Genomic DNA, 26,997 nt, shown 5'->3' on the forward strand with positions numbered 1-26,997 from the left:
CCCCTCCCCCTTCCCAACTGTCGCGACGCGGCTGTGTCGGGGGGGCCCGGCGGGCGGGCGGGGCGGTGAGACAATGTGGCCGGGTTACGTAGCGCGTGTCCCTGGGTTGTGTGGGTTGTGTCTGTGCCCCTTTCCTGGGATACTACGGATAAAACAGCGAACACACGGGAGTTTACCCGCCGCCTGGCGTGCTGGCAGACCGTGTTTCCTGGCACTCCCCCCTCTGTCTGTACCCGTGTGGTGTCTCTTGTCTTATACTTGGATTGTAAACTCCTGGGGGCGGGCAGGGCTGGTGCAAGGATATTTTGTGCCCGAGGCAAAACTTTCACCTTGCGCCCCCCCCCCCTTTCACATCGGTTCATTGAGGGGCAAATCCCAATGAGCCTTTATAGGCCCCAGGGGCCAGTCATGCCCAGGGGTTGCTCCCCAGACCAAGAGCCCGCCTCCCCCGCCATGTGAACTTCCTTGGAGTGTGCACAGCCCCCCCACGAGCCCTCCCCACCCTGGCGGCCCTTGCCCTGAGTCCACTCACTGGCTTTGCCAGGCTTGGGCCGCTACAGCAGGGAGGAGCCACACATGCCCAGGGGCCACAGAGCCCGACTGTGGTAAGCGGGGAAGCCAGCACGGGACACAGGGGCAGCAGCCTTGCATAGGTGGCAGCACTGCTACCGGGGAGCAGCTGCACCCCCGCCCCTCCTGCCTAGGCTGCGGCCCAGGGCCCCACTGGGGGCTCCTGCAGGCTGCAGTGGATGCATGCGGGTGCCAGGGATGCCCGCGGGGGGGGGGGGGCGCACGAGAATGAGGCTCCCACGAGAATGAGGCAATTGGCCCCAGGAGAATGAGGCTCGCCCCTGCCTCCGCCTTCCCCCATCCCCTGTCGCTTTAGCGTGCCACGTCCAGGAGTGGCCCTGGACAGCGCTGCAGCGGCGTGGCTCCGGTGGGACCTGGGCTGCTCCTGCTCAGAGCTGCATGCTCCGGCAGGTCGAGTGGCAGGAGCTCAGGTCCCGCCAGAGCCATGCCGCTGCAGCACTGTCCAGGGCCGCTCCTGGATGTGGCTTGCTGAGGCTCCGGGAGAGGGGGGCAGTGGGGGTAAGCAACATGGTAAGGGGCCAGGGGGTTGGATAAGGGGCAGGGAGTCTCGGGAACAGTCAGGGGACAGGGAGCAGGGGGAGTTGGATGGGGCAGAGGTTCCAGGGGCAGTCAGGGGTCAGGGAACGGGGGTTGGATCATGGGCATTTCAGGGCTCTGTCAGGACTCGGCGGGGGAGTGGATAGGGGTCGGGGCAGTCAGGGGACAGGGAGCAGGAGGGGAGTGGTGCGGGGTCCTGGGGTGGTGGTTGGGGAGGTCTCGGGGGGGGTGGTTAAGGGACAAGGAGCAGGATGGGTCGGGGATTCTGATGGGGGCAGTCGGGGGCAGGAAGTGGGTTCAGGTCAGATAGGGGGCAGGACCAGGCCATTTAGGGAGGCACAGCCTTCCCTACCTGGCCCTTCATACAATTTTGGAACCTTGATGTGGCCCTTGGGCCAAAAAGTTTGCCCATGCCTGCCCTAATGTCTGGAAAAAAAGTGGCTTTGCGTTTTAATTTAATCGTATGATACGCTCTATATAGAAGCCCGCCTTCGCTCGCAGCATGTGTCCCCACTACTGCGGCGCCGCATTACCATTGGTCCTCCCCTCCCCTTCGACTACTATTCTAGAAAATTCTTTGACCTATATAAGCGGCCGCGTCAGGCATGTTTACAGTGTTTGTAATCTCTGTTGCATGTACTCTACTGAAATAGCATAACAAGCCCATGGCTTTATGTTTTAATTCAATCGTATGATACTCCCTTTTAATTTAAAAATATGGATCGGTTCGTTGTTAAGCTAAGAAAAGGAGCAGATAAGCTGTTCATGAGAAAGAGCCTATTCGAAACTAGCACATGTAAAAAACAAACTAAGAAGTACAATGTCCCAACAGCGCCTCGACTCACTCGTGATTTTGTATATTGAACAAGAATTGGCTTCGTCAGTTAATTACAATGATGTGATTGAGGAATTTAAGTCCATAATACCTGGTGAGCGACGTCTCATTCTCTAGGACAGGAAGATGAAGAAACCTTAATCTGTTTTGGTCAATTTGGGTTAGCTCATTATCTGGTTAAAGATAAAGATTATGAAAATTAACTGTATCTTTGTATACACCTGGTTATCACTACAGCAAAAAAAAAATTGGTATTTCATGTCTCATTTTTTAAGTAAAGTTTAGTTGTTAATTTAAAAAAAAGTTTAGTTAAATTTTAGTTTTTTTAGTTCGTTTGATTAATAAAAATAATGTCCTTTATGACTGAGTATTCAATAAATGTTCACCTTTTAAAAAAAATAAATTCCCTGGGTACACACCCTAATGAAATGTGCTATGCACGCCTATGTTGGCAATACTTCTTGATGTTGCCAAAGCGTAACAAAGTGATATAAAGTAAAATTTAGAGCATACATTTTGCAAGATATTCTCCCTCCTGTGCACGATGGTCGTGACAGGTACTTCAACGTCTATTTTAATTATTGTTGCAGCTCAAATTGTTCTGCAACACACAGGGTACATAAGGAATTTTTTAATTAACTACCTGTGACGGTTTGGATCACAGAAACCCCCTGGGAGCTACCACCTGATGTGCCCAGACTACTTCTACCCCTGCTTTCCCTGCCAGCTCAGGACACCAGCACCCTTTGGTGCTGAGCCAGACACTTCCATCTGCTCCAACAAGGACCCAGGGTCTGAATTACTTGCCCCAAAGCTGCAGCTTTACCTGAAAGCAGCTAACAGAAGTGTTCCTGTTTTTAATACTCAGATGCCCAACTCCCAATGGGGTCTAAACTCAAATCCGTTTTACCCTGTATAAAGCTTATACAGTGTAAACTCAAACTGTTCGCACTCGATAACACTGCTAGAGAGATATGCACAGTTGTTTGCTCCCCCAGGTATTAATACATACTCTGAGTTAATTAATAAGTAAAAAGTGATTTTATTAAATACAGAAAGTAGGATTTAAGTGGTTCCAAGTAGTAACAGACAGAACAAAGTAAGTCACCAAGCCAAATAAAATAAAATGCACAAATCTATGTCTAATCAAACTGAATACAGATAAGATCCTCACCAGTTCCAGAATGCTCCCTTTTACAGACTAATCTCCTTTTAGCCTGGGTCCAGCAATCACTCACACTCCTTGTACACTGTCCTTTGTTCCAGTTTCTTTCAAGTATCGTGGGGGGTAGAGAGGCTCTCTCTTTAGCCAGCTGAAGACCCCCATGGAGGGGTCTCCCAGGAGTTTAAATAGACTTTTTCTTGTGGGTGGAGGCTCCCTCCTCACTCCCATGCACAGCCCAGCTCCAAGATAGTGTTTAGGAGTTACCTGGGCAAGTCACATGTCCATGCATAACTCACAGTTTTTACAGGTAGCATCCATTGGTTACATGCTACCTTGAACCGTCCTCAAGTAGACTTCTTATGTGGATTGGAGCATTCCAAGATTCATTGTCATTTAAGTGTCTCTTTATTAGGTACTTAATGTCAACATTCCTTTCTCCAGGAACTGACCAAATGCTCTACTAAGGTTATTTAGAAATCAAGCTAGTACACAGCCAATATTTATAACTTCGAATACAAAAATGATATATGCATGCAGATAAGATTAATAGATTCAGTAGATCATAACCTTTATATAGATATGTTACGTAGCACATATAGCATAGATAGATTCAGTAGATCATATTCCAGTTATGTCATATTCCCATAAAGCATTATGGGGTACAGCATCACACTATCTAACAAAATGAAAGATACCAAGGGAATTAATTTGTTTGCAGGTATCATCACATAGTCAATGATCGTAGGGGTTAGAAAAATGAAACGTACGTATCTTTCACAATTGGAGAAGAGAAAGCAGAAGAAAGCTAGACAGATGCAAGAAGAAAAGGAAAAAATAACTATTCACAAATTTCTTCAGGCACAATCCAAGTCAAGTCAGTTGACTGAGTTGAGCAATGCTGACATTCAAGGATCTTCAGAGGTGGGAAGTGAAAGTGGTGTTGTAAGAGAAAAACAAAAGGCGGTGTGTGAGGAATCCAAAATATTACCACATTCAGAAAACAATGTTATGGTTGTTGCGGAGGAAGAGAAGGAAATCCAGCCTCTTTGGACAGACAATGGAGAACACAGCGGTAACACTGCTATAACTGAGAAACTGGTGCAGTCGACTAGTCCTGCTGCTGTAGATGGGAATGACGAAGAAGAGTTGTGCAGTAATGACCCAGCCTCTTGGAAGTACATAGATATAAAGAAAAGAGATCTTATTGTATTGAAGGGTCCACCACATAATCCCAAAAACTTTCCTCGTGATTCTTTTGGCAGGAAATTGCCAATAACTTTTTTTTAAACATCTGAGTAATGGTGAATGTATTGAAAGAGACTAGATGGTGTGGAGTAAAGATGCTGCAGCAATATTTTGTTTTCCCTGCAGTCTCTACAGAAGTGAAACTCAAACTAACCAATTACATCATTCAAAATTTGTCGAAGGTGGAATTGCCGATAATTGGAAAAAGATTTACGAGAAAATCAAGAGTCATGAAGAAAACGCTTTACATTTGAGCAATTACATTAAGTGGAAGGAATTATTTCAGACACTCAGTGATAAAAGAGGCCTTGATGCAGCATTACAGCATGGTATTAAACAGGAGGAGGAAAAATGGCGTAAAATATTAACTGCTGTTGTTGACGTAATTCTTTTCCTAGAAAAGAATAATCTGCCATTTCATGGTAGCCATTCTACTGTTGATTATGACGACTGTGGGCTTTTCTTGTCAACACTGAAGCTTGTGGGCAGGTACAATACTGAGGTGAAACAACATCTAGAGATCGTAATTCAGTGCAGAGAGTCTGGTCGAAGAATGCAGGCTCACTACCTGTCATGGCGTAGTCAGAATAAGGTTTTGAAACTGTGTGGGGAGAAAATTTTAAACTCTATTCTTGAAGAGGTAAGAAAAGCCCGATATTTCAGCATTGTTGTTTATGGTACACCTGATGTTTCACATACAAAGCAGTTAGTTTTTATTCTCAGATATGTGATGCAAAAAAACAGAAATTGGGACGTGCATGAAAGATTTGTTAAACTAGAAGATTTTGAAAAGAAGACTGGTGCACCTATAGCAGAACAGATAAAGAGGTTTTTAAAAGAATGTGACTTAGAACTATCTTGGTGCAGAGGGCCTCTAACATGTTAGGGAAATTTCAAGGATTAAAGACAAGAATTTTGGAAGAAAATGCTCAAGCCTATTTTTCTCCATGCAGCGCTCACACGCTGAACCTCTCTGGCACCCATGCTATGGAAACCAGTGTAGAGGTAAAAACATATTTTGGAAATGTTCAGAAAGTCTATAAAGTTGCACTTAGCCCTGCGAGATGGAAAATTTTGCATACCACTGCGAGTATATCTCTTCACTCTGTATCTAAAACTAGGTGGAGTGCAAGAGTTGATGCTGGTTGCCCCCTAATCAAAAATCACACAGGTGTGCTGGAAAGTTTAATTAAAATGGAAGAGCAACTTCATTTACCTCCCAAAATCTAGGCAGACGTTGACTGTTTGAATAAGAGGCTTAAGTCATTTCAATTTGTACTTCCTACTACAATATGGTTTAAAGTGCTTCAGTGTATTGATCAGGGGCGGCTCTATAAATTACGCCGCCCTGCGCCGCCCTTCCCTGGTCCCGCGGCCGGGGCAGAAGTGTCTGCGGCGGGTGCGGTGGTCCCGCGGCTCCGGTGGAGCATCCGCAGGCATGACTGCGGGAGGTCCGCCAGAGCCAAATGCCGCCCTGCCCCGACAACGCCGCCCCACGCGCCTGCTTGGCGCGCTGGGGTCTGGAGCCGGCCCTGGTATTGATGATAAGAACAAGGTCCTACAAAGCGCCAAATTAACAATGGAAGAGGGAGCTAAACACATGAGCAACCCAGTCAAGAAAATTCAAACAATGAAAGATTCTTGGCCAATTTTTTTTGAAGAAGCCAAACAAGTCACTTCAAGCCTCGGGATTGACCCAAAAATGAAATGTGACTCAAGGATCCAGAAGAACAAGCGATTCTTTAACGACACAGGGGATGCAGACTATATGTTTGACTCTCCCAATATTCAAAGTACAGGTGTTCTTCTTGACAATGGATTTGCTTCTATCAGACCTAGGAGGTCTTGGCGAAAGAATGGCTGAAGTCGCAAATTTATTTTCACCCATTTTGTGTCCGCCAGATTAAGTGGATGAATCTTCTATAGAAAATTTTGTTGACACTTTGGCCACAGAATATCCAAAAAACCTCCAGAGAGAAGATCTTAAAGAGGAACTTTGAATCTTTTACAAAATAAAGGAAGATTCCAACTTGAGAGTTGATGGACATATAACCTCTGCACTTACACTTCTTAATGCTCTCTTCAAAAAAGGGTTGGAAAATGTGTTTCCACAGATTTGTATTTGTTTACACCTACTAACAGTGTTGCCAGTGTCGGTAGCATCAGGAGAGCGTGCATTTAGTAAGCTAACATTGATTAAAAATCATTTGCATTCAGCCACCGGCGAAGAAAGGCTGAACCATTTGCTCACTTTGAGCATAGAATATGAAATAGCCAAAGACATAAGTTTTGATGACATTATTAATGAGTTCGCAAAAATGAAAGCGAGGAAAAAATTTGCAGCTGTATAATTAATGTTCAGAACAATTTGTAAAAAAACGATTTCATAAGAAGCATCATGTAATTGCAAATGTGTACATACCATTAAAGCATTTAATGTTTTTAAATAATGTATTTTGTGTATTTTCAAATTATTAAAAATTAATTTTTGAATGTAGTTCACTGGTTATTTTTTACATTTCAAAATACTTGTTACTATAGTATTGCAACTTTTTTTTATGGAAGGGGCCCCCAAAATTGCTTTGCCCCAGGCCCCCTGAATCCTCTGGGTGGCCGTGGTGGGTGCCAGCCCCTGTGAGCCCCCCAGCTTCACCCCTCGCCGTGCTCGGGCTCTGTGGCTCCCGGGCATGTGAGCCGCCACCAGGGCGCGGGGCCCTGAGCCTGCTCTGGGAGGGTCAGTGGTGGCTCACACGCCCAGGAGCTGCAGAACCCGAGTGCGGTGAGGGGGGAGCCAGGGGGTATGCCTGCCTGGGCTGCGGCCCGGTGCCCCCCACCCAGGAGCTCCTGCAGGCTGCAGCGGATGCATGTGGGTGGCGGCCCCCATGCACCCCCAGCTCCCCCCTCACCGCGCTCGGGCTCTGCGTCTCCCGGGCATGTGAGCTGCCGCCGGGGCGCAGGATCCTGAGCCTGCTCCAGGAGGGGCAGTGGTGGCTCACATGCCCTGGAGCTGCAGAACCCCTTTCCCTTGTTCTACTATTCTTGTGGAAATGTTGTGCATTATTATTACAATACTTTCCTTACGCTGTTGTGCTCCTTGATCATGTAATTTACTTTACCTAATGAAATTGTGCCTACTCTATAACCAGAGAATAGAATTACAGCCAGCATGATGGGTCAACTGGAAATTATTTTCTTCCAGAAGAGAAGCACTGTGTAGGTGTCATAGGTCTCACCCCCACTTGGAGCTGTTGGGTTCACAAGGTGGGGACCTGCATGGATCCTTCTAAACTTAAATCCTAGTTTAGATCTGGTAAAAGCTGCCACCACCCAATAATGTACGTGTATTGGGACACAGTCCTTCCCCAAAATCCTTGGGGATCCCAAGAGCCCCAAATCCATGGAGTTCTTACACCTAGGAGAAATAAACCATTCCCCCCTGCTTCCTCCCCCCTCCCTTTTCCTAGGAGAGATACCGGGATCCAACTACAGAGGGATGCCTCCCTCCTCCCCTTTCCCTGAGAATCCACCCAAGGAAAGATCAACCAAGTTCTTAACAGAAAAGATTTATTAAAGAATGAAAAGAAAGTAACTTGTCTCTGTAATCCAAGATGGAACAATACACAGGGTCTAAATTTATTAATCTCTGGAGAGAATCCCCCCCTCCTTTCTTTCTCAGTAAAAGCAAAGTAACAGCAAACAGAAATAAAGAATTTCCTTCAGCAAACACACAATTGCAAATGTAAAAATGAAATTATAAGACTAATCCGCCTTTCTAATTAATACTCACTATTGGATAGTAGGAACTACTCCAGGAGAACTTGGAGACATGACTGGCCTCTCTTAGATCCAAAGAGAGCACGAACACTTACACAAAGAAGACAGACAAAGGCTTCCCTCCACAGAGATTTGAAATTATCTTGTCCCTGATTGGTCCTCTGGTCAGGTGGTCATCAGGTACTGCATGTTAACCCTTTACAGGTAAAAGAGACCTTAACCCTTAACTATCTGTTTATGACAGTAGGATTAATTGAGGGAAGATAAGGGGGTTGTTATAGAGGCTACCACTGAGAAATTACATACTGGCTAATAGCTCTGCCTCTTGCCAGGGTTACCCTAAACTTCCCATTACAAGACCCTATTTTCACTTGCTTAGAACTTTGCAAAACTTAACTATTTGGGCTGAAATTTTCCATGCTGAATGTCTGCCTCTGACTGATTTTTTTTCCCCAGCCAAAATGGCTTATCTGTTTCTGAGAACTAATCTAGGGGAAAATATGTTTGTTTTGTCCCTGTTAAAAATTCTGGCCACCTTATCTTTGAAAAGCTCTATCATCCCCATGTTTGGAGCTGGGGCTTGAAATTTGGCAGAGGGATGGCCTTTGTGTCAGGGATGCACCTTTTGCTGTCCCTGTGAAAATCTGCCCAAATTTGGCACAGTTACCTTTGAAAAATAACAATTCCTACTTTCTCAGCAGAGACTTGGACTGTAGCAGCTAACTTCCCTAAACATTCTGACCACACTGGGCATATTCCATCCTGGATCTGTGCAGGGCTTTCATTGCAATTGCAGCTGTGGGCTGCTCCCAGCCAGGGCAGTGAGAGAAGGAAACTGAGAGTTGGGGTGCAAAGAGACTGGCTTTGGCTGGGCAAGAAGACTGGGACTGGTTGGACACGGAGATTGGGAACAAGTAGCTGGAAATGGGAATGGCTAGGGAAAGAGACTCGCTCTGGGAGCTGGGTAGAGAGTGGAACTGGCTGGGGAAAGAGGCTAGCGGAGCAGGGGAGGAGAATGTAACTGGGACCCAGAGGCTGGAAGGATGATACTAGGACTTTCTGGCCAAGGAAGCAAAGTCTGGATTAAGAAGCTACAGGAGTGAAGAATGGGACTGGCTAGGTGAGGAGAATGGAACTGAGATGAGGAACAGAGTGAGGATTAGGACAGGAACAAACTGGAGAGGATGGGGCAGAAGGGATAGGTCAGGCTTGGGGAGAAATGGACAGAAAGGTCTGTGCCCACTACAGCACACCTCCCTCCAGAGCCTAAAAGGGATCCCAAGATTCCTGAGTCTAACCATTCCTCTGTTGTCAGCAAATATCTGTGAAACCTATTGGCAAAAGTGTCCCATCCCCTTCTAATGCTGGTTCACATATAGGAAAACAGGCTGACATCAGTTACTCAGTTAGCTCAAGGTCTGGTCTATACTCAAAAGTTAAGCTGACCCAGCTACATGGCTCAAGGGTGTGAAAAACCCACATGGCTAACATAGCTAACACAACCTAACCCCCAGTGTAGATAGTGCTAGGTCAATGGAAGAATTCTTCTGTTGACCTACCTACTGCCTCTGGAGGAGATGGATTAACTACGCTTATGAAAGAACCCCTCGTTACTGTAGCAAGCGTCTACGCTGAAGTGCTACAGCAGCACAGCTGCAGCTGTGCCTCTCTTGTGTTTCTAGAGTACACAAGCCCCAAGTGGCATAAATCTCTGTGGTGGATCTAAAGGTTTCAGCCCGACTACTGATAACTCATATGGGTGTCAATATGCTAACACATGATGCAATTTTGGGAGGGAGGTGTGTGAAGGAAGATCAGTTTCCTTTTTAAAAATCTAGGAAATTACACACAACGAACTTTGCTAAAAGAACATTATGGTTGGAGAATCGAGCACTCCAAAATTAGGAAATGCCAGAATTAAGGCAGCCTGTGCAATGTTAATTTGCCCCCAGCCATGTGCATCTGCATTATGACACAGTCTTTAATTACATGATCACATACTATTTTTTCCGAATTTACTGATCAGAAGAAAAAAGAGCAAACTGTTTCACATTGATAGTAATGTTTGCCATATTTATACAGAGCTAGTACAAATGTTCAGAATGGTCAGGAATGCTCTAGTACAGTGGTTCTCAAACTGTGAGTCAGGACCCCAAAGTGGGTCGCAACCCCTTTGAATGGAGTCGCCAGGGCTGGCTTAGACTTGCTGCAACCCGGGGCTGAAGCCCGAGCCCCACTGCCCAGGGCCGAAGCCAAAGCCCGAGGGCAGCACGGCTCAGGTTGCAGGCCCCCTGCCTGGGGCTGCCTAAAGCTCTTGAGCTTCAGCTGTGCCCCCCCCTGCCCAGAGCAGTGATGCTTGAGCTTTGTCCCTCCCACTTGGAGCGGTGGAGCTCGGGCAGGCTCAGGCTTCGATCCCCCCTCCTGGGGTTATGAAGTAATTTTTGTTGTCAGAAGTGGGTCACGGTGCAGTGAAGTTTGAGAACCCCTAATCTAGTAATTTCAGAATAAAAAGCCTGAATGGCATAACAGATATCAAGACGAATAGGGAGCATTAATTTTTTGAGTCTGTGCCAAAGGATTTCTTTAATTCAGCTAAGAAGGCTACAAGGGACATCTGAATATCATTACAGAGAACAAATAGATTGGCTTTTATTGATTTTTTTTTGTTAAGTTCTCCATTTCCCATGCTACCCATTTAGAAATTCTATGGTTATTTTTTATAATTTAAAACAAGCTGTAAATAATTCTAATAATATAACTTTACTGGGAGTTTTATCAAAACATTCAAAACACAAACATGTCTAGGTTTTAGAATAAAAGTGTGAGATATCAAATGGAACTAAAATGCTTTTCAATTCTTTGCTCCCTATTTGGAATGCAGTTGCTACACTTTTTCCATTTTTAAAGGTCAAGGTGTGCAGAGCCACCCAAGTCACAGGAAACCTATTGACTTAACAATTCTGCAGCATGTGCCATTTAACAGGAAAATACAGCAGCACTGAAGATATATAGGGAGTGTGTGTCTGTTTCTATTCCTTAATACATTGATTCCCAACCTGTCTTCATTAGGATAAAAGGTATGTTCATGCTACGTTAGCTAGCATATGGTAACTAACACCAGGTAAAATTCTAGTGGAAATCAAGGCAGTTTGTAGTTTTCATGTTGCTGGTCCAAGTAAACCTGAGGCTCCCTTTATCTCAATCTGCTAATGTGTAAAAATTACATACTGCCTTGTCTTCACTAGGATTTTACATCCTGTTGGTTACCATTTGTTATTGAACAGGTGGAAAAAACACATCTTTTTTTAATAGTACAGATGCATCCTAAGTAGAAGGGAGGCTCTGGAAACAATGACTAAAACTTCAAATAGCCTTTAGCCAGTCAGAAACAGTGTAATTTCTGGCCATTGCTGTAAAAGAACCAAGCTGAACACTTTTCACATGACAGACCTGACCATTTCTGCTGTACCTGGCAGTGCTCCTGCCACAAGCTCATGCGCATGGTGAGGCTCAGACCCACCATCCCCATTGAGGACTTGGGATTAAGGGTGCTCACAAGTGTCTAGGTGTCACTCAGGTGCCAGGGTGGAGCCCCAGGCATGAGCCACACGCTTGTAGTACCCAGTCCAGAGATGGCAACATGTTGCTCAGCTAGGGTTGCCAGGTATCCGGTTTTCGACTGTAATACCCAGTTGAAAAGGGACCCTGGCAGCTCTGGTCAGCACTGCTGACCGAGCCACTAAAAGTCCAGGTGGCGGTGCAGCGGGGCTAAGGCAGGCTCCCTGGCTCTGCGTGGCTCTTAGGCGCAGGAGCAGTCATGGGAGAACCATGGCCAATAGGAGCTGCAGATGGTGGAACCTGCAGGCCTGGGCAGCGTGAAGAGCCCCCCGCCCCTCTGCCTAGGAGCCAGATATGCTGGATGCTTCTGGGAGCCGCTGGAGGTAAATGCTGCCTGGCTGGAGCTTGCACCGCGAACCCCCTCTTGCACCCCAACCCCCTGCCCCAGGTTGGAACCTCCTCCCACACCCAAACTCCCTCCCAGAGCCCACACCCCAACCCCCTGCCCCAGTCCTGAACCCCTTCCTGCACTCAAACTCCCTCCCAGAACCCACATCCCCTACCCGAGCCCCTCCTGCACCCCAAACACCTCATCCTCAGCCCCACCCCAGAGCCCACACCCTCAGCCGGAGCCCACACCCCAAACCCCTGCCCCAGGCCTGAGCCCCCTCCCACACTCAGAACCCCACGGCCCCAGCCCACAGCCACCTCCTGCACCCCAAATCCCTCATCCCCAACCCCACCCCAGAGTCAGCACCCTCAGCTGGAGTCCTCACCTCCTCCTACACTTCTCACCCCAACCCTGAGCCCCTTCCCACACCCCAAACCCTTCATCACCAGCCCCACCCCCGAGTCCACACCCCCAGAGGGAGCCCTCACCTCCTCCAACACTCCCCACCCCAGCCCTGAGCCCCCACCCACATCCAAACTCCCTACTGGAGCCCACACCCCTTCCTCTGCACAAGCCCTAAGCCCCCTCCTACACCCCAAGCCCCTCATCCCCAGCCCCACCTCAGAGCCCACACCCTCAGCCAGAGCCAGCACCCGCTCCCACATCCCAACCCCCTGCCCCAGCCTGGAGCCCCCTCCTGCACTCTGACCCCCTTGGCCACAACCTGGAGCCCCCTCCTGCAGCCCAAACCACTCATCCTGGGCCCCACCCCAGAGCCCGCCCCACCAGCTGTTTTACTTGCTGTGTGCGGCTCCAGTCCCCCAATGCTCCGCTGGGGCCGGGGCTGCGCACCCCCCACCTTCCCGCGCTCCGGAGCTGGGGAGGCTGCAGCCTGCGGCCACCTTCCCCCCTGAGCTGGGGAGGCTGGGGCCACCCACCTTCTTGCGCTCCGGAGCTGGGGCTGCATGTCACCCGCCCTCCTGGCATTCCTTTGGGGCTGAGGGGTGGGGGCTCTAGTTATGGGACTAGGCCAGTGCTTCATGGGGTGGCTCTGGACTCCGGTGGGGGAGTGGGACCTCAGGTGGAAGGGGTGGGGCTGGGGGCTAGCCTCCCCCAGCCAGGGGTTCATGCGCTGCCTATGCTTTCATGTGTAAAAGTCTGAGCAATTTAAAATGACATTCTACTTTTTTTTTTTTTTTTTTTGCTCTTTGGTGTTCTGTAATGTAATTTAAATGAAAAGCCAGGATTAGGACTGGAATGCAGGGTATTAGTTAGTGTTTGTAACTTAACTTTCATGTGTTTAGTAAATTCTGAATAGTTATTGAGTCTTTTTCTCTATTGTAGTTTAAATAACTTACGAAAACAAGAGCTTACACTGCATTATTTTGACAAATAAAATTTGCAGAATTTTTATTTTTTAGGCTCAGAATCCCCCCCCCGACAGAGGCCCGAGGGGCAGGCTCAGGCCCCTGAGACTGTCACTTCTCACATGTCAGCAGAAAAACTCCTTAGCGCACGCGTCCTGGCATGAATCTCACTCCCCCCTCTCCCCCCCCCCCGCCGCCGTCAGGGCACTAAATGACAAGAGTAGAGTCCAATCGGAGATGGAGGAGCCTCTGCGCCTGAGAGCCAATAGGGCTGGCGAGCAGCGATGGGCGTGTCTTGAAGAGGCTACTGATGCCTGCCCCGCGCCCTCTAACGGCCGCTGTGTAGCCGCTCCATGCGCGTGCCTGCGCATGGGGGATACGGGGGAAGGGGTTGGTGACACAAGCCCGACCCCTCCGACTCTTACTGTTACTCGCCGCGTTTTGCTCCCTGCTGCCGCCCCTCCCCTTGGCCCGGTGCCAGCCCCTCCTCCCGGCCAGTGTGTCCCGCTGGCCGCCCCGGAGCCCGGTGTATGTGCGGCAACAACATGTCCGCGCCGCTCCCCGCCATCGTCCCGGCCGCCAGGAAGGCAACCGCCGCGGTGAGTCCGGGCCTGGCGGCCCGGGGGAGCAGGGGTTGAGCGGCTCCGTCCTGGGGGCGAGGCGCGCGCGGTGCGCTCTGGCCTGCGGGTCTCTGTGCCCCGCTGTACCCGCCCGGGCCCGGGTGCGCGCTCCTCGTGCTCCGGTTCCCTGTCCCTGCCCGCCTCGGGAAGCCGGGCCGCGCCCCTGACTTGCACCGGCGGGGTGTTGCCGTGAGCGCCCCCCCTACCCCCCGCCAGCCGGGCTTCTGCCCCGGGGGAGCGGCGGAGATCGGCCCCTCCACGCGCGGCGTTCCGCGGCAAACCGCACCGTCCTGGCCGCGGCAGCTGGCAGGCGCGTGGGGAGGTGCGCTTGGTGAGGTGTCTTCGCCGGCCCTGCTGCTGCCCCGTCCTGCTTGTCTTCTGCGGCGGGGTGCGGGGAAGTGCTACCCACGTGCAGTGATATGAGGGGCTCTCTCCCTGCCGCCTTACCTTGCCAGCTGTGCGGTGTTAGGCACTGGTGTGTGTTTGTTTGTTTCTTTTGGTTAATGTTTCATTTAGTGGAATTAGCTTCAGATGTTGGATGAGATGAAGGTCGTTGATGTCATTTGACTGACAAATGTCCCTAGTTGCTGTTTCTTTTAATACATTTCATGTTTTGCAAGAAAGCAAATATAACGAATTTGCTAGACAATATCTGGAGTTACCCCCTTTAGTGAAAAGAATGAGCAAGCCATCAAGATCTGCCACAAACCTTACCTCCAAAATGAGAGAGAGATGACTAGCAGAAGCAAAATGACTTCTTTGGTCTAACTTGGTGCTTATGGCAGTAACCTAATAAACTAAGTTGCCGGGAAATGCTTTTAGGGAAGGAAATATGGGATAAAAATGCAGTGAGGGATTTTATTAGGGCTTGGAGAAACTTTTACTCAAAATAATGCTTGTGCTTGGTATTGCACAGATTTTATAGTATGCAGTTTTGTAATAATTTACCAAGGGTCATGGTGGCACTGCCCATTTAAAAATCAAGATAAGATGTTTTTCTAATCAAATATGCTCTAGGAATTATTTTGGGGAAGTTCTGTGGCCTGTGCTGTACAGGTGACCAGACTCATAATGATCTCTTTTGGCCTTAGAATCTATGAATGTGTCACAGCTGTTTTTTTCCTTAAAGAAAAAACAAACAAGGGAATTAGACATGAAACAACTATTTTTAACTCTTGCATTTTTTTAAATTTTAGGTCATATTTCTTCATGGATTGGGAGATACTGGGTAGGTATAATGGTTTACTGATCTGTCTCAAACTTATCTTACAGTTTGAGATTTCTGGGTTGTAAGACACGAGTGTTTGAAACTCAGTTGAAATTACACTGGCACTAGTTGCAGAGTTTATGACAAATGCTGAAGAGGTGGCCATGCTAGTTTTTAAAAACTCCCACAAAAACTACAAGCCAAAATACCTTTCTGTCTCTTTAAGTGGTTTTAATGTAATACAAAAACTAAATCAGTTAAAGCCTACTAAAAACATATTACCTACTTCTGTGAGTAATCATTGAGTTGAACTAGCTGTCTTGTTCCCATTCTTCCCTAAAAAGTTTGTGTGGGGGAAGCAGGAATGCCCATTTTTAATTATTCTAAATTCAACTTGATATTCACGCATAAGCCTCATTCATGGAAAAAATTTAAGCATATGCTTAGGCCTTGGCTACACTTGAGAGTTACGGCACAATAAAGCAGTCCACAGCGCTGTAACTCACTCCCCATCCACACTGGCAAGCCACATACAGCACTGTATCTCAGTGGCTACAGCACTGCATGTACTCCACCTCCCTGAGAGGATTAACAGCTGGTGCGGAGTGGCTGAGACGCTGGTGCTCCAGTGTAAACCTTATTATAATAAGGGGAGTAACCTTATTACGCAGTGATTGACCTCCGGAAACTCCCCATAATCCTTTTAAGTGAAGGTTCCTTGTTTTGTTGTGATGCCACTCTTTGTTTTGTTGTGAACTCCGGATGCTCTGGGAGCTGCTTTTCAAAAAACCAAACACAGCTACTGTTTGCTGTGAATGAGTAGAGGCAGGCAGGGGGGCTCCCTTTGGAATGCCCACAGCTAATGTTTGTTTGAAGAGAGAGGCAGCGCTTGGGGGTCAGTTTCGCTGCTTATCTGGTCTGTGAGAAAAAACCAAACAGCTGCTGTTTGCTTTCAGTGGGTGAGAGAGGGGTGGAGGAGGGATGGGGGTCAGAACTTGCAAGGCAGAGTGCTGACACAGTATTGGCACTCCAAAAATTCACTCGCTCTCCCACCACGCTCCACTCCACCCCCCCCCCTTTTGAAAAGCACATTGCAGCCACTTGAATGCTGGGTTAGCTGCCCATAATGCACTGCTCCCAATGTCGCTGCAAACGTGGCCACGACAGTGCACTGGCAGCTGTCAGTGTGGACAGACTGCAGCACTTTCCCTACTCAGCTGTATGAAGACAAGTTTAACTCTCAGTGCTGTACAGTTGCAAATGTAGCCATACCCTGAGTCACCCAGCTCTGAAGGCATAGTGGAGAGCGGTGGCTGCTGGCAGGGCACCCAGCTCTAAAGGCAGTGCCAGCAGCAGCAGTGCAGAAGTAAGGGTGACAATACACATCTGCAAAATTTGCTATATATGCTGTGACCAACCTGCAAAAAAATGTGATTTCTCTGTGATTTAAGTAGATCCCTATTTATAGTGAGTATGGTCATATGGTTAATGTTTTATGGTAAGTGTTATAGTTAGTGTTACCTATTAATTGTCTGGTTCTTCCACTCCTTTTCTTGACACCAAATGCTTAAGGAAGGATAATAGGATTTGAAGTGAGTCATTGAAAGAAACTGGGTGGTTTTATGGTCCTGGGGAAGAAAAAGATTGAGTTTCTCTTCTAAAGACTTCATACTTTTCAAACAAACCCTGTTATTACCTTTTACTTATTGAGTGAAGATATGTTTAGTTAGTTAGTACTCATTGCACCTCTGGTGTTTAGGGCAGTGACAAAGCTCCTCCACTCCTGTCTGTTTCTGGCAAGTCTTTCAATGGTTCCCCAGCTGTGCCCAGGTTTTTCAGCTTCCACAGCTCTTCATCATGTTGTTTTCGGGTGGCCTCATTTTTGCTTGCCTTCAGGTGTCCATCTTAGTGCTATTCTGGTGATGGCCAATCCATCTCCAAGGCCTCCTGATAATGACGGTACTCATATTTTCTTGGCTGCATTGTATGAATAGGTCTTGGTTTGAGATTGTTCTGGGCCAAAAGATACGGAGGATTTTTCTGAGGCAGGTTGTATGGAATGAAGACCGTTTGGACATGTTGTACTTCGTCATTCCTCCAGATTAGAGCCCTGCGTGGATACAAATTTATATCCGTAGATGCAAGTTGGTATCTGCGGAACCACAGGACTATCCTGGGAACCGCAGTGGCAAAAGGAGCAGAACATGGGGCTGCTGCTCCTTGGAGCCAGCACCCCATGCTGGCAGGTCCTCCAGCGCGGCTGTACCACCCCCAGCCTTGCCTACTGGGGCAGGCACCCAACTCACTGGCAGCTGTCCCTGGTCGCACTCTTGTGTTCAAGCGGCATGCATGCACCTAAACAGGAGATGCAGACAGCTGTGTGGAAGGGACAGGGGTGGGGCTGTGGGCAGTACAAACACACTGGAGGAGCTGCTGATGTGGCGTGCTGGCTCCTGGGATGGTGGCCCCACATTCTGTTCCTTTTGTCACTGTGGTTCCTGGGAGAGCCCTGCGGTTCCACGGATCACGATTTAGATCCATGGGTATCTGCATTCGTGGATATAAATTTGTGTCCACGCAAGGCTCTACCCAGCATTATGTACTATAGAGTAAATTTGAAAGTGTGCAGCTCTGCTAAATCTTAAATTTGGTTTTGGTGTTGTATTTTGATTTCCAGACTGTATTGAAGCTACATTAGACTATGTTCAGTACATCCTCACTTGTTTCCAAAATGTCTCATAGGTTTCAGACTGGAGTTTTTCTGGGGACTTGCAGCTCTTTTATTTTTGTTATATGTTTGTCACAGGCAGTCAGTAGTCAGGTTCCTGTCTTTCATAATTGGAGCAAAAGAAATATACACAGCTGCTATAAAGATTTCAATATACACCTGTCTATTTATGCAATGCTTCTTTTTCAACTTGGTAGTTCTGATGCCCAGTTGGAAAGAATCTCAGAATCCTTGCTTAATTAGTTCTCTTCAGACACAGTTTCTTTTTGACTTGTTAGAACTGCTAGTTTCCAAAATAAGGGGTTCAATACAGTAAGAAGAAAGTAGTAACTAAATGTTAATTCAAGCTTAAGTAGACTTAGACTTTGGAGCCTATAGTATGGAGTCTGATTAGGTGGAAGGAATAGAGGAGACTTGAGGCTTTTACTTATGTGATCTTCCATCAAATGTTCAGTTCCTCAAATGAACACATGCACAACCCTAATGGATTAGGGCTTTTGAGAGGGTTAAGGCTTCAGAACATAAGGACGGCTATACTGGGTCAGACCAAAGGTCCAACCAGCCCAGTATCCTGTCTACTGACAGTGGCCAATGCCAGGTGCCCCAGAAGGAGTGAACCCAACTGGTAATGATCAAGTGATCTCTCTCCTGCCATCCATCTCCAGCCTCTGACAAACAGAGGCTAGGGACACCATTCCTTACCCATCCTGGCTAATAGCCATTAATGGACTTAACCTCCATGAATTTATCTAGTTCTCTTTTAAACCTTGTTGTAGTCCTAGCCTTCACAACCTCCTCAGGCAAGGAATTCCACAAGTTGACTGTGCGCTGTGTAAGAAGAACTTCCTTTTATTTGTTCTAAACCTGCTGCCCATTCATTTTATTTGATGGCCCCTAGTTTTTATATTATGGGAACAAGTAAATAACTTTTCCTTGTTCACTTTCTCTACACCTCTCATGATTTTATATACCTCTATCATATCCCCCCTTAGTCTTCTGTTTTCCAATATGAACTTTTATTTAGATCATTTCAATAAAGCTTTTTCTTCCAGTTAGAAGTACCATTATGTATTCTATAGGCCTGATACAAAGCCCGATGAAGTCAGTGGGAATCTATCAATTTACATAGCTGCCTGATCAGGCCCTACATTAATAACTCATTTTTTACTTGTTTTAAAAATAAAAATCATGTTGTTTTTAATTTTTCCTATCCCAGCCAATTTAACGAACTTGTACTCATCTGCTTAAATGTTAAGATCTTTCAGGGAAAATTGATTGCTGATTAAAAAAAAAATCTTTAGTATTCATAGATTTAATATATATAATATATACGTTTAGAATTATAGTATGAGCAGCATATTTAAAGCATGACAACTCTACAATTTTCCCCATGCATGAAAAAGCTGCTTCCAGCAGTGACTGGTTTCTTTTATATATATATATCAGGGTCACTTATTCAGTATGTTAAGCATGCTCTGAAACATTACTTTTTTTTTTTTTTTTTTTTTTTTTTAAATGGAGCAATTAGGCATTTGAAAACAAATTGCCTTAAGAGTTGAGTAGAATTTGTTCATCTCTGTTATACAGACTTTTACATACTGATTAGAAGTCTCTTGTAACTGGATAATAACTTTGCAATGGTTGTAGTCAATTAAATTTCTCTCTAACTTCTGTGCCTCGTGTAGGTCATAGGAACCCTGAAAAAAAATCTTCGCATTGAAGCTGGATAGGATTTTTTTTTTTTTTATTGAAACTGACCTTTGAAATTTAAGTGTTAATAAACAGCACTCCTAGCTTTGGTTACTATCTGCAACAACAAAAATATACTTTCTGCTTCAAAAAACCTTTTCACCACCAACACGTTACTTGATTTTTACCTTGTAAATTACTGTGAATGTTATAACAAATCAGAAAATAATAGTGGTGGAACATACATGTTTTGATGCGTATGGGATGATGCATTTTAAGATGGTGCCCTTTTTAGGGTAGGTTAGTTCAAAGGCAGCCTTAAGTGCTGCCTTTAGCACTTAGACTTAAGTGCTGAGGTGGTATGTACACCTCAAAGAACTAGTTACAGGTAAATAATACTACTTTTTGCCTCCTTCGCCACCAAGAGTCCAGTCATGCAAAGCCATACTGAGACATGTTGTTCTGACTTCACTAAGACTACTACTTGCATGAATAAGTCTTTGTAGACTCAACTCTTAAAAATCTTGTGTTCTGTTTTGCAAGCAGCCAGGCCAGCATTCTGCAGTTTACTGACTGACCAAGTTACCAATGGAGAATGATTGATTGATAGGAGGTTTTATCTGTCATGTTACAAAATAAACCACACTGCTTCATAGAGGGACTTTACTTTCTTCCCTTATCAAAACCTTTCCATTGTTTAATTATTTTTACTTTCACAGGTATTGAGCTTCTATCTGATTATATTTTCACCTCCCTTGGGGTTAGTTTTATTAAATTTAACATTGCAGGACTTGTGCTAATGAGCGCTGGGCTTACTACATGAGCCTACAATGTCCATGCCATCCTCAGGGTTTGTGATAGCTGGAGGAATAAGAAAGCTCTGAAACTCAGTGCTGGGTTCAGTATGCTGAACAACATGCAACTCATCAAAAACTGAATTTTGTATTTGATATGCCAATTTAAAATGTAGAATTACTCTAATTTTTCACTGACCCTCATTGTGTGGAGGTGTTGAGGGGAAAGATATTTGGATTATTTGAATGCAAGGAAATTAATCTTTAATCTACTTGTTTTTGTTTTGAGTTACTGCATCCTTAGGTGTCTGGTATCATCCACTGTATGTAGACATATACATCTATAGAAACAACAGTAGGAGTTGGGAAATCTTGGGAAACAGTAGGAGTTTCAAATCTCCTAGCTACTTCAAGTTACTGTTCATGTGGCTTCCATATATGGTGTGATTGTGTCCTTTGCACAGGAGTTCAGGAACTTCAATAGCAGTGTCCAGCAGGGGTTGTGCATGCACCTTTCATAAAGGGCAGCATATCCCTGCTCCCACTCAGCTCCTTCTAACTGCCCTTTGGCGGAGAGTCAGACCAGAGTAGCATCTGCTTTAGCTAGTTACTGTTTCTTAGTGTATGGTAATTTAGTTTCCTTGTTTGTTACTAATTTAGCTAATTACATTAGTCAGTCAATTTCATTTGTTAGTCTGTTCCTGATAGGAGGCTGACAGATTAAATTGACTGAGGATAGTCAGTTTCATTTGTTAGCTAGTTTTTTTTTAAAAGCATTTTAGATAGGGTTCCAGTACAGACATATGCCAGATCCCCATTTACCAGGATTTAAGTCAGTGCGGGTTAGAGAGTTGTTCTTCTCACAGATATACATGACCTCTGCCTATTTTGCTTAGGAGAAGCTCATTTTCCATCAAAGTGTGCTATTTATAGGACTTTTAAAAACACACTCATAAATCTAGGGAATATAGACTGAGGCTGTTCCTCATGGAGAAATCAAGGAGACCTCTGAACTGCAGCAGCTTCAGGGATCCTTGGGTGCACTTTCTGGGACCCAGCCTGTAAACGCCCCCCAAACTAGGGAGGTAACTGATCTCCATACCCCTAGCAGGCACTGCTCTTTTAAGTGCTCTCGGGCTTGTCTGTTGGAGCAGTGTCCCTGCTGCTCATGGAGTTAAAGGCCACTCTAAGATCTCCCACAAGGAAGATGTCATCTTTCCTGGTACAACAAAAGAGGAGGGCAGAATTCCATGCATCAAAGGAGCTGCTGAATGTGGCAGGGAGAAAATCCTCACAGGAAGAGCATGGTACCAAAAGGATCTGCCTCTCCTTCAGCCCAAAATCTTAAGGGGTCACTGAAAACTTCCTTGGTGTGGGCTTCCACGATAATGTGGAAGCAATCTAAACCTACCCCAGCATGGTTAGATGCTCCTGCACCAGGGCACCAGAACACCAGCAGCCTGCTTCCTCAGTCTTCAGACAGGACCAGAAAGTTCAGTCTTGGTGGCATTGAGAGAGAGCACTTCCTTCTGAGCAGGGGGATGGACTAGATGACGACCTGATGTGCCTTCCAACCCTGATATTCTTTGATTCTATAAGGGGCAGAGGGCAGTTACAGTACTGAGCAAGTGAGGCTCCGGGAACCTCTCCAGCACTCTTTTTAAGAAAAGCAGCAGACATCAGGATAACTCCTGCACTTCAGTCTCCTTTACTGCACTATTGTCCTTTTTCAGCTAAATCTAAATCGCCATTAGAGCAATCCAGGGTGCCAGTCGTAAACATTTCACTGAGCTCCTCTATACAAAAACATGATGGGCAGTCTGCTTCACAAATGTCAGTATAGCTGTCAGTCTCTGTCATTCCTTCTGAGGATTCTTCATTCTCATCAGGATCATCTTCTCAGGTAACTAGCAGGGGTCAGTCACCAGACCTTTGGCCACTCTTGCCTACTCCATCTTGATTCAGAAGTCACACTATAAAAAGAACTATGCTAAGGATGTCACTTTCAGGGCTTTATCTCAAGACCTAAGATTGTTTTTTTCCTTGGACAACTACCATCCTTATGGATTTCAGGCTTGGATGTATTGGCCCCGCTGGTTTCAGCATTCAGAACCGACCAACCATTTTTCTGCTTTCATCAGAGATTCCATTCAGACTCCTCAGATGAACTGTCAGGGTGTGACAAAGTCATCCTAATATCAGAACCTCAACACAGTGTCTCTGGGGAAGAGGATGAAGAGGTGTAAGATGAACTTTCATCCAGTGCTTTCTCTCCTCATTCCCCAGATGAAACTTCCATACCCTTAATGAGGGATGACTTTTAAAGTATATCAGGAACTTCTCTAAAGAATGGCAAACTTTCTACACATTCTACTCCTAGGGGGATTCTGCGGGACTGTGTGCTCACAGAAAAAGAGCCCCCCCCTGCAGATTTCCTGCTTTTCCTTGCAGAGAACAGCAGGGAAGCCACAGGGGGGTGGGGTGAGGTTGGACCATGTGTGCAGTTTTTGGGAGGATTGCCCCCCAAACAGAGGCGAGGCATGGGGGGCACACAGGGTTACATGCCACTGCTCTCACCCCCGCCCCTCCCTCATTTCTGCAAACACAGAGCTGCCCAGCTCAGAGGTCTCTGGCTACCCTGACTCTGCAGCTGAATGCAGCATCCTGGGTCCTAGTTCCAGTTGTGTTCCCCTTTTGTGTGTTGGGAGCCTTACTATTTTCTGTGGAACAGTGAGTGCCTGTGGTGGGGATGGGGGAAATGAGGGAAGGGGGGTGAAATAGGGCAGGGGGAGTGGAATGTTGGGGGGAGGGGAGGGGGTTGAAGAAGAAAAGGGGATAGAGGAATCGCAGGGGGAAGCAACAGTGCTTTTTAGGCTCCCCCCCTTGGCAGCAGCTGGGGTTCCCCCGTTAAGCAGGCCTATCAAACCCGCACTCTGACAAGCCCATCTCCCCTACACTTGGACCCCTCTGACCAGACCCCCACTCCAATGAGCCCCAACCAGCTGCACCTGGATCCCCACCACAGCACCCAGACCCCTTCACTGAGCCCCCACACCTGGACCCCCCCTGCTGAACCCAACCACCATCACCTGAATCCCCTGCAGAGTCCTATTGCCCCTGCACCCAGAACCCCCCAACGAGCCCCTGTGTATCCAGATCTGAGCTGCCTGCACTCAGATTGCCCCATACAGAAACCTCTCACCCCACACCTGGACCCCCCGACAATAAGCTCCTCCACACTTGGATCCTGCTGAGTTGAGCTTGCCCAGCCACACCTGGTGTGCCTGGCACAGAGGGGCAGGGCCCTGAGGTGTTTCTGGGTCATGCCCAGCCCTTGCACTGTTTCAGGATCAGGTGCAGCCTCACAGCCAAGTCCCTGTACTGCAGGAGGTGGGGGCTTCAGAGTGATCTCCCAATGCAGCCAGTGACCTGTGCTCCCCACTGCCATGCTGGAGCGACATTTATTTATTGACAAATAAAATTTACAGAATTTTAAAATGTGTGTAGAATTTTTAATTTTTTGGTGTAGAATTCCCTCAGGAATAATATTCCATTGGAAATGGTTCAAGACAAGGCAGGTAAACGGTTTGATATTTTGCAAACTGCGACTCAGGACAGAATAGCCCTTCCTATTAATGAGGGAATTCTGTAACCTGCAAAGGAATTATGGACGACTCCATAATCTATGTCAGCAACCTCAAAGAGCTGAACGAAAGTATCAGATTTCCCCTAAAGAGTTTGAATATTTGTATTCACATCTGCCACCACAATCACTGATATTGATTTATCAGAGCTGCGTACTTTCAGCACTACTTCATAGTGCAGAATGCTGGGGAATGAGAAAGTATGACATGTCCAAACTGTCTTCATTCCATACAACCTGCCTCTAAAGTGTGCTTTAGTAGGATACCAATTGTGAAAAATTGCCGAACAACTTGCATATGTATGCTAGTAATTACTACTTGGTATCCACTTCCAGAGTGGATACACAAGGGGAAGATGAGTCCTACAGTCTATTCAGATGAACTCCTAGCTCCCACCCCCTTGGTCACTGAATTGCTTGTTAATAATCATGAGTGGAAGCCATGTGCATAGGAACTCGAAGAAAGAATTGTTACTTAACTAATAGTAACTGTGATTCTTCTAGATGTTCTGTGCATGTGAATCCCTCGATCCATCCTCCATTCCTGCAGCTCAGACACATTGTGAGACTCTGGGTGGTGAGAAAGACCTGAGGGGGTGACCAGAGTCATGGTGCCTTCATGTCCTTGGAAGAGGGGGTGCAAGGACATGCAGGAGTCACATATGTGCCCTTCTTTGATGCTGCTTTTGAAGTTTTGGAATTCTTTTGCAAGAGATTCAGCCACACCATGAATGAGAGCACAAAACATCTTGGAGAATCACAGTTGTTAAGTGTTTTTTAGTGTTGTTTTTATGCAGCATAGTGGTTTTTTTAGCAATATTCAGAAAAGTTTGAAAACAATTGAATTTGTGACCTTGTCTGTGTGTCTTTGAATAGATTGACACAGTAAATGTATAATTGACAGGCTTATAGCCGATGCTTTCTTAGAGAAACTACTGTTGGACAAGAAACTAGTTTTCTTTAGATGGGTTTGCTACTTGTTATAAAGGAAGGACTTCAGTTTTAACGTTGGTAATGCATTTTGTTTTAGGTTCTTTTAGAAATGTCACCTGTAATGACATGACACTCCCTCTTATTTTAGCATTATTATGGCAACAGTGCTTAACTATTAAAGTTAACAGAATTAAACTAGCACATGAAAATGCTATTTAACATACTTTTCTCCAACAGACATGGCTGGGCAGAAGCATTTGCAGGTATCAGAAGTCCACATGTAAAATATATTTGCCCACATGCGTAAGTATATAACTTTTTTTTTGTCTTTTTCACTTATTTTTTTGTTTACTATTTATTTAGGAAGTTTTAACAAATTTACAGTTACTTTGCCATGTAAATATCAGAAACAAAACAATCATTACAACAGTTAGCTTTTGTTTCAAGACATTATGCAGGAATAATATATATTAATCAGACATTCCTGTTTAAGAGGGTGTTACCATATTATAGAGTGAGCATCTTGAAAATACCTATGTTGTTTCTGGTTTTTCACTATTTTCTAATGCAAGGCTACTATGTAGATTATATTTTGTAAGGCCACTAGACAAAGTGAGAAGATGAAGTCAGTGAGATTTATGGGTACTCAGCCAGTAGTCAACCGAAGTGATATCTGCTTGCTGGCAAAGTGCAGATATATGCTTATTAATTTTTTTAAGAAGTATTGATACGAATTACTTAAGCACACCAAGTTTTGATTCATATTTTGCTTTGTTGAAAATAACTTAATCTGAGTGAATAAATGGAAAATTATTGGAAAATTGCTCAAATTCAACAACTAACTTCAATTTGACAGTTTTTGTAAGTCTCTGCTTTCTGCAAGCTTTCAAATGGCCAAGTTTTACTCAGCATGAATATTTGAGAAGCTAATTGTAAGAATTGATATTTACTTATCTCTGAATTGTATGCATTCCTTTGTAATACAAAATGCACACTGTTGGTTATTCATGTAGTTAGTATAAAGGTTCTCAAACGTTGGTCTGTGGGCCACTGCTGTGTTCTGCAAAGCCCTTTTTGGGGAGTCTGTAGAGATGGCAGTCATACAAAGCTGACGCTCCTACTTATTTCTAGCAGCTAACTTGCATTAAAAGACAACTAAAATACTTGATAACAAGCATCAGGTACTCCTGTGGGGATTCTGCACTATAAAATTCTGCAAAATTCTGCATATTTTATTTGTCAAAATAATGCAATATAATCAAACCAGTTTCAATTTTTTTTATAATTTACTTAAACTACAATACAGAAAAAAGTCACTAACTATTCAGCATTTCCTAAACACATGAAAGTTAAGTTACAAACACTTGGTAACTAATAGCCTTCATTCCAGTTCTAATCCTGGATTTTCATTTAAATTACATTACAGAACACCAAACTGCCCAAAAAACCCAAACAAAAACGTGGAATGTCATTTTAAATTGCTCAGACTTTCACACGATTCATACAGTTTTGTTAATCCAGGAGTGGACAAACTACGGGCCTGCTAGCTGTTTTAATCCAGCCTTCAAACTCTCACTGGGGAGCAGGGTCTGAGGCTTGCCCCGCTCCAGCCAGGGAGCAGGGTTGGGGTCTGCTCTGCGTGTCTCCCAGAAGCAGTGGCATGTCCCCTCTCTGGGTCCTACATGTAGGGGCAGCCAGGGGGCTCCGCACACTGCCCTGCTCCAAGCGCCGCCCCCACAGCTCCCATTGCCCAGGAACCACCAGGAGTGGTGCCTGAGGATGGGCAGCGTGCAGCAGATCCACCTGGCCATGCCTCTGAATAGGAGCTGGAGCGGGGATATGCCACTGCTTCTGAGAGCCACTTGAGGTAAGTGCCACCCCGAGCCTGCACCTCTGAGCCACTCCCCCATGCCCCAGCCT

General features: G+C 45.9%; 1 protein-coding gene across 1 annotated transcript in view; it reads left to right on the forward strand.

Annotated features, from left to right (window-relative positions):
* Positions 1-13,758: 13,758 nt before the first annotated feature.
* Positions 13,759-26,997, forward strand: part of LYPLA1 (lysophospholipase 1) — a 36,382-nt gene continuing 23,143 nt past the window's right edge. Inside the window, exons 1-3 of the mRNA XM_045004811.1 lie at positions 13,759-14,062; positions 15,280-15,311; positions 25,315-25,380. Coding sequence (XP_044860746.1) covers positions 13,994-14,062; positions 15,280-15,311; positions 25,315-25,380 — 167 coding nt within the window. The 5' untranslated portion in view covers positions 13,759-13,993. The remainder of the gene's footprint in view (positions 14,063-15,279; positions 15,312-25,314; positions 25,381-26,997) is intronic.

Source organism: Mauremys mutica, chromosome 2, assembly GCF_020497125.1.
Source record: "Mauremys mutica isolate MM-2020 ecotype Southern chromosome 2, ASM2049712v1, whole genome shotgun sequence".
Lineage (NCBI taxonomy): Eukaryota > Metazoa > Chordata > Testudines > Geoemydidae > Mauremys > Mauremys mutica.